Source organism: Drosophila mojavensis, unplaced genomic scaffold (genome assembly GCF_018153725.1).
Source record: "Drosophila mojavensis isolate 15081-1352.22 unplaced genomic scaffold, ASM1815372v1 contig_82, whole genome shotgun sequence".
In the NCBI taxonomy this organism is placed as follows: domain Eukaryota; kingdom Metazoa; phylum Arthropoda; class Insecta; order Diptera; family Drosophilidae; genus Drosophila; species Drosophila mojavensis.
Window position 1 is genome coordinate 144682 of NW_025318908.1, and position 13742 is coordinate 158423.

The 13742-nt window shown below is 41.4% G+C and overlaps 2 protein-coding genes across 3 annotated transcripts in view; one reads left to right on the plus strand and one right to left on the minus strand.

The window, feature by feature from the left end:
* The window catches only part of LOC6581089 (neuropeptide CCHamide-2 receptor), a 34683-nt gene that overhangs the window by 5858 nt on the left and 15083 nt on the right, over positions 1-13742 (minus strand). For both annotated transcript variants that reach the window (XM_044011370.1, XM_002006811.4), the window contains exons 2-4: positions 4186-4971; positions 1106-1325; positions 877-1043 (exon numbers count right to left, since the gene is read on the minus strand). In XM_044011370.1, coding sequence (XP_043867305.1) covers positions 877-1043; positions 1106-1325; positions 4186-4529 — 731 coding nt within the window. In that variant the 5' untranslated portion in view covers positions 4530-4971. The remainder of the gene's footprint in view (positions 1-876; positions 1044-1105; positions 1326-4185; positions 4972-13742) is intronic.
* On the plus strand, positions 11937-13278 carry LOC6581090. The gene has a single exon (XM_002006812.4). The coding sequence runs from the start codon at positions 12022-12024 to the stop codon at positions 12964-12966; it is 945 nt and encodes a 314-aa protein (XP_002006848.1). The 5' UTR covers positions 11937-12021; the 3' UTR covers positions 12967-13278.

The window sequence follows — 13742 nt, forward strand, 5'->3', positions numbered from 1 at the left end:
AACCAATTGGCTGAAGCTGAATACCAGCAGAGGCACAAACAGAGAGAGAGAGAGTCGTTGGGAGATTATGTGGCAACAGCTGCTGTTGTCCAGCATGAAAGGATTTCCAAGTTGTGGCAACAGGCGAGCAGCAAGCGCCGCAACGCTGAGGTCCTGCACAGGCTGTGGCCGGGCAGCTGTTGGAGAAGTATTAAAAGTGACGAGTGGAATTAAATTGAAGTAGTTTATCAGCGAGGCGAGTGAAGAGCAGCCTATGGAAGCAGAATGAGCCTGGGGTAGACGTCGTTGAGCTAAGCAGCAACAGCTTACCAGAGGGCTATAGCCTTATGGGGCACAGAGAGCGGAGTTACTAGGGATGTCCTGTTGACTTGAAGTGCCTTAAAAGTGTCCAGCTGCGCGTTAAAGTGATATCGATTTATTCTTATACAAATATAATTTTATTTCTAATGAAGCTAAACACAACTGAATTTCTAAATGAAAAATCAGTGGCTATCCGAACACCGTTAAGTACTCAGCAAATAAAGCATTTGTCTAAATTATGATGGAAGATTAAATTTAATGTTTGTTTGAGTTGTTGTTGCTGTTGCTGTTGCTGTTTGACTTGATTTGATTGGAAATTTTCCAAGTGTTAACAAAAAGGCAGGAGCTGTCAGCTACTTGAATGGCTTCTACTTGACTGGACTTGCCCTTTGCAGCTCATAGAAAGAGAGAAGCAGAGAGACAGAGCTTCGCTTGGACACCCACTTAAAGCTAAATAAAACCAAATGAAGCGAACAAATACGAATATAAATATTTATATATACATATATATATTGTATTTATATGTCTATATAAATATCTTTAACTGATTAATGTTGTGCTAGCGGCGAAACTCACTTTGCATAAATCTTGGATCGAAATGGAGAGCAGACTCCAATGGTTATGTTGCCGTTGGGCGTGGTTATGTTGTAGCTCTGGATGTCCGAGACAACGAACGAGGGCATGCCCAGCATAATGGCAAACACCCAGATAATGACGGCCGTGAAGACAGTCAGCGGCTTGGTCTGCGAATGAGGAAACATTCAGGTACTGTTACACAAAATAAGTAACGGTATGCTCTGCTCACCTGCAACTTGCGTAGCGGATTGACAATGGCGCAGTAGCGTTCGCCAGAGAGCGCGGTCAGCGTGAAGACGGAGACTCCAATCGAAATGTCCTTGAAGAACTCGCTAATGCGACACATGTTGCGCTCGAAGGGCCAGCTCTCCTGTGTGTAGACAATCGTGGCCACAGGGACGCAGACCAGGATGACCAGCAAGTCGGCCAAAGCCAGGGAGAGGATGTAGCTGTAAGGAGATATTGTCCATTAAGTTTACCTACAAGCTGAAACAATTTCATAATAGAGAATCTAGTAAATCAAAGTTCTGAGCAACTCACAAGGACATAAAGATATATAGTTAGTTAATATGCTATCATACAAAGGCCCAACTTGAATTTGGAAAAGCTGATTTAATAATAATCCTAATCTAACTATATATTTATCTTTGTTCCACAAATCTTGTTATTGATTTCTTGATTACCATTCTCAAGTATAACGGTGTATCCGATCCGGTGTACTCGATATTAACGTACTCCTATTTCACTAATTTACTTGCCAAGATCAATAGGGTATTTGCTATGCAAATACTTTTCTGACCAGCTATGGTCTACGCTCAAGCTTGCTTTAGAGGGAACCAGCGATTGGGAAACTTGTTCAGCTCACGCACAGTTAAACGTGTCAAATTTGCTGCATGGTTGCACAGGGATTGAAACTTGGAATAGAATTCGCTTTGTTATCGGAATCGTTATCGGAGTCGGAGTCGGGGGAAAGGTAACGGGGCTTGTTCCATTTGTGTGAACCGTTGCGCAGCCACTTGTAAAACACTTGAGTGAAACGCCACTTGCTCCAAATATATTTCTTTTGTGTCGTTTTTTTGACCATTCTCGAGTAGATTCCTTGACATGGGTTCGTTTAAAAAGCCCTCCAGCCTCAAGTATTGTCGGTCCATTGCCAATTGGAACAGAATTTAATTTCGTTCGTCCCCTAATGCAAAAAGCGAAACAACGCATGTCTTCATTTGAGCTAAAAGAAAATTGCTTTGTCATTGACCTGATTGAACCTCGGCTAGGTGGCAGACTAAAAGCAATACGCCGCAAGCGCCGCTTCATTATCGGCCACAAATTGTAAGTTCTGATTGATGGCAATTGATGCTTGTCTAGACGAACCGGACAAAGAATGGCAAATAACGCCAAAACTTTTGCCATAATAGGAGCTACAACGCTCCGCTTGGTCTACTGATTGGCTCCCGATTGCGGCAGGCATGTCCATGAACTCGTCTTCCTCTCTCCATGACTACAATCAGCACTCAATAGTCCAATTGAACACCTGGACAGCGTGAACATCCAGAATACCCAGAACAGCCTGGACAGCTTGGACAGGAATGCATTTTCTGGCATATTTCAATTCATATTTTCGTTTTCATATTTTCTTCGGCTATTCTCAATTTGTATAACGATAAAATAGTTGTTCAATGGAAATTGCAGGGCAGACACATTTATTGGCAGTCGAGCGTGACGACAATTTATAATATGCTTGTTATGCAAGTGTTTCTTAGTCGTAGCCCTTTCCCCCTCTCCAGCTCGCGGCCGTGGCACCGGCTGTAGCACCGACTGGGCTGGCGGGAAAACTTTTGATTGAATTGCCATTTGAATTTATTTAAATTGTTCGTCCAAACGAAGCCCCAAACACAGCCAGAACACATGGCGCTACATCGTTGTTACAGCTCTTGAGTTTCCTACAAGTTATATAAATTAATAAACATGCATGGGCCCCGCTCTAGCAAGCAGCTGCATAGACAGCCGTACTCGACGGATACATCAATTCACTGCTCGTAGTATTTTAAAGTATTTTCATATTTACAAAGTGTGATAACATTTCAACTTCTATGCTTTTATAAACCAGGATACCCTCATTCATTTAAGCGGATATAAGGTATTAAGCACGTACAGAACTGTTCGCCTAGCATTGCATTGTGACAGCTGGAATCGAAAACTCTAATGCATAGCAAGAGTGAAGCCAGCTGCGAAAAAAGTTAAGAATGCTGTAAATATGGGAATGTATTAGCGAGCCATTGCCCAGTGTAGTGGATAGTATAAAGTCTGAGCTGATCTAAAATTTAAGCGAAGGTAAAATGGAAAAGACAGACTGGACTTTGCCACGTAATATATTAATATTATATTGTTGCCTTTATCTAATGTAAAGCAAAACAAGTAAGAAGGCTCCAGTCGACTGCTCGACTGCTCGACGAGTATGCATGCCAAATTTCAGCTCTTTAGCTCTTACACCTTCTGAGATCGACGCACTCATATGGACGGACGGACGGACAGACGGATGGAGGGACAGACGGACAGGGCTATATCGATTCAGATGATCAAGAATATATATACTTTATGGGGTCTGCGATGATTCCTTCTGCCCTTTACACACTTTTTAACTAAACCATTATACCCTGATTTCCCATTTTCAATGGGTTAAGGTTTGCAAACTTATTATATGAATGTATGAATATACAAAATATATATCGCATGGTTAATCCATCCAAAAGCTGTGTGTGAATAGATTATATAATAATTATTGCATTATATTATTTATTATTATAATTATTGCTTGATCGATAAATATCGATTTCAAATAATCTTCATGTTTTGCTCAAGCTTTAATTATGATATTCATTATTAAACTAAGCTTGAGATATTAAACTTTTGATTTACAATCTGTTGTGGCCCACGAAACCTGCATTCAATTTGAAAGTCCTGCTTAGCATTCCTGACCACAGGCCGCGTCTGCTGTTTGGCTAAAAAGTTGGAAGAATCTCCGACGGACTTTTAAGTTGGTCAAGATTGCGACGACAGCTGTTCTGTCCGCAGCCAAACCGAGGCACAAGATCTGAATGGCAGAGCAGACAAGAGGCAATAAAATCAGAGATGCTGCCATAATTCAGCATCATGAATGTTGAGTGGCAATTCTTTCGGGCTATTTCTGGAGCAGCACGCGGCACGCAGCGCTCATTTGGGCCGTATTTATGGCGGGTGATTGGACGCATATGTATGTGGCATATGAATGACTTGGGGGTTGGGTAACGGGGAAGGACGCCGCGGGGCACTTACGTGTTGGGTATGTTGCGCATGGAACGATGGCGAAAGAATATGATGACCAAAGTGCCATTGCCCAGCACGCCCACGATGAAGATGAGCGTGTAGAGCACGGTGACAATATAGGTCTCCGGGCGATCCAATACCTTCACATACGAGGACTCCTCGATGCTGGCATTATGCTGGCCCACTGTCGCTGCTGTGGCTACCGTTACCACGGACGATCCATCCAGCTGACTGGAGTTGCTGAGCTGGCTAAGATTGACCCCGGCAGCAGCTGCAGCGGAGCTTGACTCCGCTGGCGCGTAGGCCAGGCTTGCAGCCAGCATCTGGCTCATGTCCATTAGTGCCGCATACATGTTTCTCTGAAATCGCTTAACCGACTGGGACAGTGACTCTGACTGTGACCGTGACTGTGACTGTGACTGTGACTGTGACTGTGACTGTCTTGACTTCCTGTTTGTGGCTGTCGCCGTGTGCGTGCAGTTTTATTTGTTCGTTCAGCCCACTTCCGATTCCGCCTGTTTGTTTCTCTTTTTTCTTCTATTTAGTTTGTTTTTTTATTATGTTCTAGCTTTGCACTTTTCGCTACGAGGACTATTCAGTTTATGGCATTTAGGTTTTTAGTAGAGTGGTTGTTGTCGCCACAGTTGCGTGTTTTATTTTGCACATTTTGTTTTAGCTGTGACCACATTTGCTGTCCTTGTTGTTGTTGTCGGTGTTGTTGTTGTTGCTGCTGTTGTCCGTGCTGTTGTATCTGCGAGTGGGTTTGCTCTTTGACTGGCGCCAGTTGCTTCCATGCTGCACACAAAAAACACACAGAGTAGAAAGAGATAGTGTTAGACAGAGATAGGTTAGTAAATACATGTTAAAGTCGTTGTAGGGAAATGATTTAAGCAGCTTTCACTTCCACGGCAAACAACGCTGCGTATGCGTAATATTTTGAGTTTACTATGGACCTTAATTATGCTTCTTGTTGCGGATTATGTTCAAACCTCTCATGTTTCTACTGCAGTCAGTTACTTATTTAATTTACACTCTGCACTAGCCTTGTCGAACAACAGAGCACTATAAATTTTAAATGAATTGTTGAACGAAAGCAATTTTTGCTGTTTAAGGAAAATGCAGAAGAACAAGAAAGCGACGTAGTAAGTATGGTATACACATAGGGCGAAAGCTATTGAATACTATATTATTAACATATATGTTAAAATTAAATATTTATCATGGAAATGTGGGTTAATTAAATTACTAATTAACTTTAATTTTATTTATGTGTGCTAATCGTGTTTTCTCTCTCTCTCATGCTCTCTCTTTCTCACTCTATCACGCTCTTTCCTGTTCATTCTCCTTTTCCGCATTTTTTCGTATCGTTTCCCCTTTTTGTTTCTCCAATCATATATTCTTTCCTCTTTACTATATTATTATAATTGAATATAAAGTCTTTCCTCTCTCTCTTTAACTCTTCATCACCGTCTTTAGTCTTCTATATATCAGTGCCATTCTAACCCTAACGCACTCGTCCCCCCACACTCCGTTCGCCTTGTTCTGTTAATGTTTTCTTTCCTTACTTTAGAAATGAATGTTCTTCCACATGAAAATATTATAAAGTTGAGATGCTTTAAGAAAAAGTCTTCAAAATATATAATGAATTTCTTAATCCCGAGCCAAACTACTCATTTTCTCTTCGTGTGGCGATTTTTATGCAATCATTCCACAGTGTAACCTAACACAACAAGCTGCTTTTCTACTTTAAAGCAAGTTGAAGTCAGTTGCTGGAGTGTGAGTGAGTCCTGGCTTTTGTTGGCTGGTGCAAAGGATTCATTTATTCCGTATTGAGATTGGTTGTGCGTATGTTGGCATTCTCGTATTATTACTTTCAAGGCTTGTTTCGATTTGAGCTGTTGTTTGCGAGCAACAGGCAGCCACACAGGCAAACAGACAGACAAATAGACAGCTCAAACTCGCTCCGGGGGGAGCTCTGTAGAGCTAATACGAATTTATTCCTGAAAATACAAAGGCGTGTGGCAATCAGTCGATTTTATCCCGACAGTAATCGCAATCGAAATGCGAATGATGTGAGTTTTTTACTTGGACTCAACCTCACATTGGGATCGAGTCTGCATGGGTGTGTGCTTGTTCGCCTTGAGTCGTTTCAATTTCAATTCAATATTGGATTGTTTGGAAGGCGTCAGTCTTTCCTCTGCTATTGATTTGAAGGTATCTGCGGCCATCCTCAGCGGGCGACGCTGCGTATGCGTGTTATTTATTCATTGCTTAATAGGGTTGAGCTAAACTCATAGTAAATTGTTGGTGAATCGAACCAAATCTTTTTGCGCTCACGGTCACACACTCAAGTTACTTCCAGGTGCTTGTCCGTCAACGAGCAGCCTTAGCTTAAACTACGCCTAAGTATCTAGAAATATACTCGAAGAAGGCCAGGTGCGTTTGGCGCAGGTGAGGGCTCCATCATTTGCTTGCCATAAAATCAAGTATTTATTGGACAGCTTCTTTAACTTATTGAGCTGAGCAGGCATGGCAGGCATTGAATTGCTACGCCTCCATTCCGCAAGTAATTGAAAATTTCAGCAAAACGGAGAGCAGCGCGGGAAGCAACAACTAACTTTGGTAGACTCACATTTTTATAAAGGAATCATTTTAGACTCACTGTTCAGGCATGAACATACGAATATACGAAGATCGTATACATGCCTGCGACGCACTCAACGACTAGGAGGTGGTGCAATGGAGAAAAGATAAGAGCCACATGTACGGACCCAGAGTCAGAATATGTAAGAGACGAGCGCTGAGCCTTACAAACTCAGCGATGGGATAAGAATATGACATAGACCAATGCTGAGCCTTACTCACTCAGCAATAGACGCGCTAGATTTAAGGGTGGAAAATATGCACGAGATCAATACGTAACTAAACACCATGATAGTCTAGTGTATTAGTTCACTCACTTAATATACTCGTTTATCAGACTAAAATGATATATATATTTAATATTGTATATAATATTTATTTGAATATGCAGACAATTTAAGACTGCAGTCAAAATCTCAGTTCCTGGGTAAGTCCCTCAACAGAATGAAATATCGTGAAATATCGCAGCTTAAAGTCGTAAAACGATTTTAGTACGACGGCCGCCTTGGAATGCGTATAAAATATGTAGAGCTATAAATAAAATGTACTAAATTTATATTTATGTATTTATTTAAGCCCAACGGGGTCGAGTCTCCCCATTGACTGAGTCAATGGGAAAGGTTTCTAAAAACTGAAAAGCAACTGCTCTGCGATGATTTTGTACCTTATTTATTTGTTATGGCTTTGATTGGCAAGTATGTGGCCCACGTGGGGAGGTGAGCGGGCAACAATTGGGTTTTCACTCCATTGACCCGACACAAAAACCATCCACATTCACAGCATGTGTGGCCTGCACATAAAGGAGTCACGCCCTCGAAAATTTAATGGCAATTAGCTGTGGGTCACTAAGAGAGGAGCGTGAAGCACTCGCCACTTCCCCTCGGGCAGGTCGTGTTCAACGACAGAGCTAAGGGGCCAAGGTGTCGACAGCCAACACCAGTTTGGGCTTCATGGGTGTGTGTCTGGAGGATAATTCAGCGCGTGGCTTCCTGCAAGAGCGAGCTGAACGTAGAGCTCTCAGAATATTAATTATTTTTCACATTTTGGCAATAAGCACGCCTGCCCAATGGCTGGCCACAAACTTCGCAACGAACTTTTATTAGCCGCTTTGGGCGGCGGGCAATTATACAAGGCCCTTAAAAGTTGTCAGCGAGAAACGCATTCGTGAAATAAGTCACTCGATATATTCCGTATTAGCCTCACCAGCCGAGTGTTACTTCAGAAAAGTTTTGATTTAGTTGCTTTGAATTAGTTAGCACCCTCCACAGGCAAGCGCAACCGAGTGCCAGGCGGAGTGGACTGGGTTGAGGCTGAACTAAGCTCGAATCTCTGACTGCATCGGAGAACTTGAAGTGCCCCACTGCCTCAATGAAACACGCGCTTGAAACGAAGTCTCAACTTTCGATGTCAGTTTTGGGGGAAACAACATCAGCTGCGCAGACCTCAGCAGAGGGGCTCGCACTTTAATGAAAATCAGACATTTATAAAAGAAATGAAAAAATATTTTAACTTATGGCAAATGTCCTGCGGCTTAAGTCCACAGAGCCCTCTGACCTCAATCAATTTAATTGCATTTTTTTACGCAATTTCGACAAATCGCCTCGAGCAAGACAAACCTCCTAGGCGACCAGCCTATTGCTTTTAAAAACTTTTTTAACTTGCTGCCGCGTGCTCTTTAAGATGGCAGGAAGACCCCAGAGCAAGTGAGCGTCAATTCGAGAATTTAAGCTGGACATTTTTAATTTCCATTACAAATAATTCATGCAAATATTCATATAACATTAATCATATTCCACAAGTTTTCCACTAAGAATATCATTTGAGATATTGTATCTATGATGTGACACAATTTGTTTGTCTTTTTTACTTATTCGGGAAGTTAAAGAAGTATATTGGTTTCTAAAGAATAAAAATGGGTTTTAAATAATACAGACATAGCGGATATTTGCATGAGAGCGGGGGAACGGGGAAAGCTATATCTCCTTAAGTATTACTACTAAAATAAAAAATCAAATCAATATTGACTCGAGCGTTGTCTGAGAATAGCTCAAATAACTGCAATTTGTTTGGCATTGAAAATCCTTTTTTAACAATTTCTTCATTTCGGAGAATTTTTACGCTTGGATTTACAAAATTTCAGGTCACTCATAATAGAATAATGAAAACGCTTAGAGTATTTCGGGCTTAGGCCAAAGCATTCCAGACTCTCTTCAAATACATCGTGGCAGACCTTTTTCCATCAAAGCTGATATCTGCGTGACATTTTTGTTTTATTATTTTGTTGCTTTTCTCGGCTTTTTTCTCTTTTTGTGTTTTGTTATTTTCATACTGCCATCTCTATTTCGAGGCGTATTTATTTATGATTAAAGCTTGTTATATCTTGCGGTATGCGGGCTCGACTTTTTGTGAGGTGGCAACCAGCGGCTGCGTTTTGAACGCAATTACATTTGTCGGAGGGAAAGTCTATTAAAATGCCTGGCTGCCAAACTGACTGGCTCCGAGGCAGCCAGGCACCCCGTAGTCAGGGCACCCTGTGGAGCCTACGAGGCCAGTGGTGCTGCTATCGCCGCCCTTAAGTTAGGTCTGAGTAGACAAAGCCGGATAAGACATATTGTCGGAATGGCGTTCGGTACACGCTCAACATTCCTATGAGTGTGCGTTAGATAAATCATAAAGCAAACATAATTTAATGCACACACACACACGCAGTTGCTGCGTGCTATGTTCTTTCTTGTAAGCTGCACAGCAACAGCCGGCTAACCGTGCGTATGTGTAATATTGTAAGCGTTTTAATCATACGCCACGTAAGGGCTGCCAAGTTGAATAATCAGCTCAGCAGTAAAGCAGTAACGCAGTAAAGAAAGTCGCATGTGAAGCAGAAGTTAGGCATGTTGTTGCTGTTGTTGTTGCTGTTGTTGTTGCTGTTGTTGTTGCTGTTCTTGTTGTTGTGTTTAACTCTGCACCTAAGCCAGCCCGCACCCAATCCCCAATCCTCTTCCTTATCGGAAGCCATGACAAACTCAGACTAATGGGCCGCTCCTTATGCAACGCGTCTTAAGCAATTTTAATTAGAGCCAAACAAAATCTTAACACATGCAAAAAGCAAGGCGGCCGCTGCTCATTTCATATGCGCTTATCAACATTATGCAAATTTTCATGACGTTCCATTTGCCGCTGCGGCTCCGGGGTGTGAACGAAAATATTGACAAGGTTACACGTCCTCCCTGCCGCCTGGCATCCCCCTATATGAATGGCTGACATCAGACGGGCCTCCAGAGGTTGCCAGGGCTAACTTGAAGTCGGACATAAAGCCATGCCATTCGTTATGATTGAAGATGATTGAAGATGATTGCAAATGACTCGGCGTATGCCTAGCTTGCAGGAGATGCCATTTTTGTTTGTATTTCATTAAAGCCCGGAGCAGTTATATACATACAGACGACACTGAGCCAACAAGTCGTTGAAAAGGCAGAAACTTCATCCCAAAATACGCATTTTGCAGAATTCTTCTGAATTACCACATTGGTTCACTAAAGCCCTTTGAGTAACAAAGAAGTTATTGAAGAACATTTATGATCTCTTGACAATAGCACGAGGTAATCAACGCAAAGCGAATGCAATTTATCAATGTCAGTCCAAAAATGAATGCATTATTTTTTTAAATTCTATAAACTGTGTTTCAGCTGAACTGAACAAATACCCACAATGCAGTGCTGGGACTGATAGAGGCGATACAATTGCCATGATTCAAATTTGTGTATCGTCTAAAATATACACAATTTCCATACATAACAAATATAATATAAATATGTATAATATAATAATATGAATATGTAGGCAGCTAAAAAAAAAAAACAAGTAAGAAGGCTCCAGTCGAGACTGCTCGACTGGGAGATACCCTGAACCCTCTAAACTGATATTCTACTCATTCTGTACTTCTTTTATGCACACACATCCACACGCATCCACAGGCACGTTTAATCATGGACTACGCTGTTAGCAGCGACTGCGCTTGAGCTGCGCTGATTGAATATTTGACATTAAAAAAAACGCCAAATCATTCAAAATTAGCTATACTGGCATCTGATCTTCATTGGGAATTCTGGTGAATTTGTATCCAAAATCGAATCGATAATCGAAATTATATAACATTGATCTGAACATATATTTAAAATTTGGAGACTCTAGTTTTAAGGATGTAGAAGATATAGTTTTACAACCTTATCGAAAATCAGATAAGGTTATAAATCGATAACAAAATTACGGAATGAATTATCGATTTTTTGAGATAAGCTCGCTATGCACGCTATATATACAGACATTTAAAAACAAATTTAATGTCTCTAGCTGTTATATCTTCTGAGATGAAAACAGCTCGTCACGCTGATAAAGAATACAGATACTTAGTGGAGTCTGTCATGACTCCTTCTGCCTGTTACATATATTTCAACAAAACCATTATACCCTGATTTCCTAGTTGCAATGGGTTCAGGGCATAACAAGTAAGAAAGCTCTAGTCGAGACTGCTCGACTACGAAATCTCCTGAACCCTTCGAAGAATTTATATATCGAGTTTATAACATTGAAATACGTGCATGTAACAAACGATAATTCTCTAGTTTGAAATACGCTTTTTTCGAATATGTGAATGAGGGGGGTTAAATTACGACAAAAATCGAAATTATACAATATAAAATACACAGAAGTCCACATTTAAAATTTGGAAACTCTAGCTCTAATGGTGTAGGAGATATAATTAAATAACTAATTTTCGATAATGCTTTTAATCGATAACAAAATAATGGGATTTCTTCTATCTTCTGAGATCGACGCTTTCATATATACGGATGGACGGACTGACGGGAAAATCGCAAAGTTGATATCTCCTAAAGTATAAGAGCTAGAAGCTTCAAATTTGAATAGTTGTCTCTTCTATCGATGACCCAAAAATAATTGTTACTCACTTTCGCATTTTTGGAGCGTAAGCATCCAAACTTTTGCAGTTAGGTGTCTACGCCCAGTTGGGATGTGAATGGGTACTGGGTTCTTACTAGATTTTGTATATTTCCCATGCCTTTATACCTTAATTAAGTTGTAGTGCACTGTGCTTAAATATATTATTTGTAGTGTTTTGACTTTTTTGTCTTTGATACAATATTTAGATATTTCTAGTTTTTTTTTCTTAGTTTCTGCAGTTTCGATATGTCGATGCGAGTGAGCATAGTTTTGCCAGGTGATATAGAGCCGCCACGGCCGCGGACTAGCTCGGCATCAAGGGTCACTGGCTCGCCCAAAGATTCCCGTAGATCATCTTTGAAGAGCCTTTCAGGAACTTCCAAGAACAGTCCAGCCAAGGCAAACACTGCGACGAGGGACGCAGATGAGCCCGAAGACAATGTTATAGTGAAATTGTCCATGACCGATCTATTTCCTGACGGCTGTGAGCGTTACAAAAAGGATTGTTGTTGCTGCCATTGCATTGATGTGCGGCGAGCACTCAGACAGGCCGCATACCTTCGCTCGCCTGAGGGCAAGAGGCGACTCCAACTGAAGATGCAAATGAAGGACTTTCTCCTGGACATCAGTGCGATCACAGCCACCAAGCAAAGAATGGACAACTTGCTGCACGGTACCAAGCAGTACCCGCCGCCAGCGACCAGGAGCTTCCCCATCACCATCGTCAATGTGGCGCCGATAAGTGGCAACTGCATGTCCATTGAGTGGTATCAGCACGATGACTCCTATGTGTCCCACTACGAGATCTACGTAGACGAGGTGCGCGTCAAGCGCATCTTCGACCCGCAGATAAAGGCCACCGTGGTGCTCGACGTGGATATGAAGCGCACGCACAAGATACGCATGAAGGCGATGCCCAGGAAGTGCCTCGGCTCCAAGGCGAATCGCGTCGACAAACTGGTGCGAGATGTTTGCTGCGGCAAGCTCAGCAAGATTCTCGAGGCGGACTACTTCTGTGATTGCGCCAAGAAATCCGAAATGGAGAAGGTCAAAGAGAGGTACGCGGAGAATACATGCCAAGTGCTGGTGGATTTCTGGAAGGACAGCGAGTTCCTCTACATACCCGTGTGCGACTGCGTGGGCGACTGCACATGTGACTGCAACGGCCATAAACATAACGCGTGTTCATAAGTCATTAGAGTCGAATCACTGCATATTCTCATTTGCATAGGAAAGTCTTGCGTTTCATTGATTGACTTATTCGTGATGCTTGAAGTCGATTTTAAAATTTCATATGTAAATCTTTTCAAATGTCTAAAAAATTGTGAAAATTTTAATCCATCATAACAATTAGAGCAACCACAGCAGATAAAACTATCGATGGCACAATCGATTGTATGCACATTCGTCTTTATCGATGATCATGATATTATTCGATGTGGATATATTGCCTAACCAATAATAATAACTTTAATTCAGGGATCCGAAATGATTTAAGAAGGATTTCGTGATTTTTTTATTACTTGATTATCGATAACTCGAACTGTCTAATACTCTCTTGTCACTCTTACATATAGAAATATTATTATTTCAGAGAAGACAATAGCACGACATATAAGTTTAAACTCAAATTTATGGAGTTGGCAATTTTTAGTTTAGTAAAAGCTTAATAGAGCTTAAACAAAAAGGGAAGAGTAGTGGAGCAGCTTATAAGTATTTGAGGGATGAAAACATTTGTTGAGTGAGCTCAAGTGGGCTTAGGTTACTCATGCAGCCAAATGAAGTTATCAAAGGCTTTGTTCTAAAACAATTGTTTAGGCTACTGAAAGCACTTTTCGAGTACGTTCAGCATGGAGTAAATTGGATAGCTGAGAATTTGTCAGCTACAGTTGGGATAGCTTATGTGAAGGAGAGATAAGTGGCGCCCGATTACGGTGGATTAGATAGGAGTAAAATAAGATAAGGTG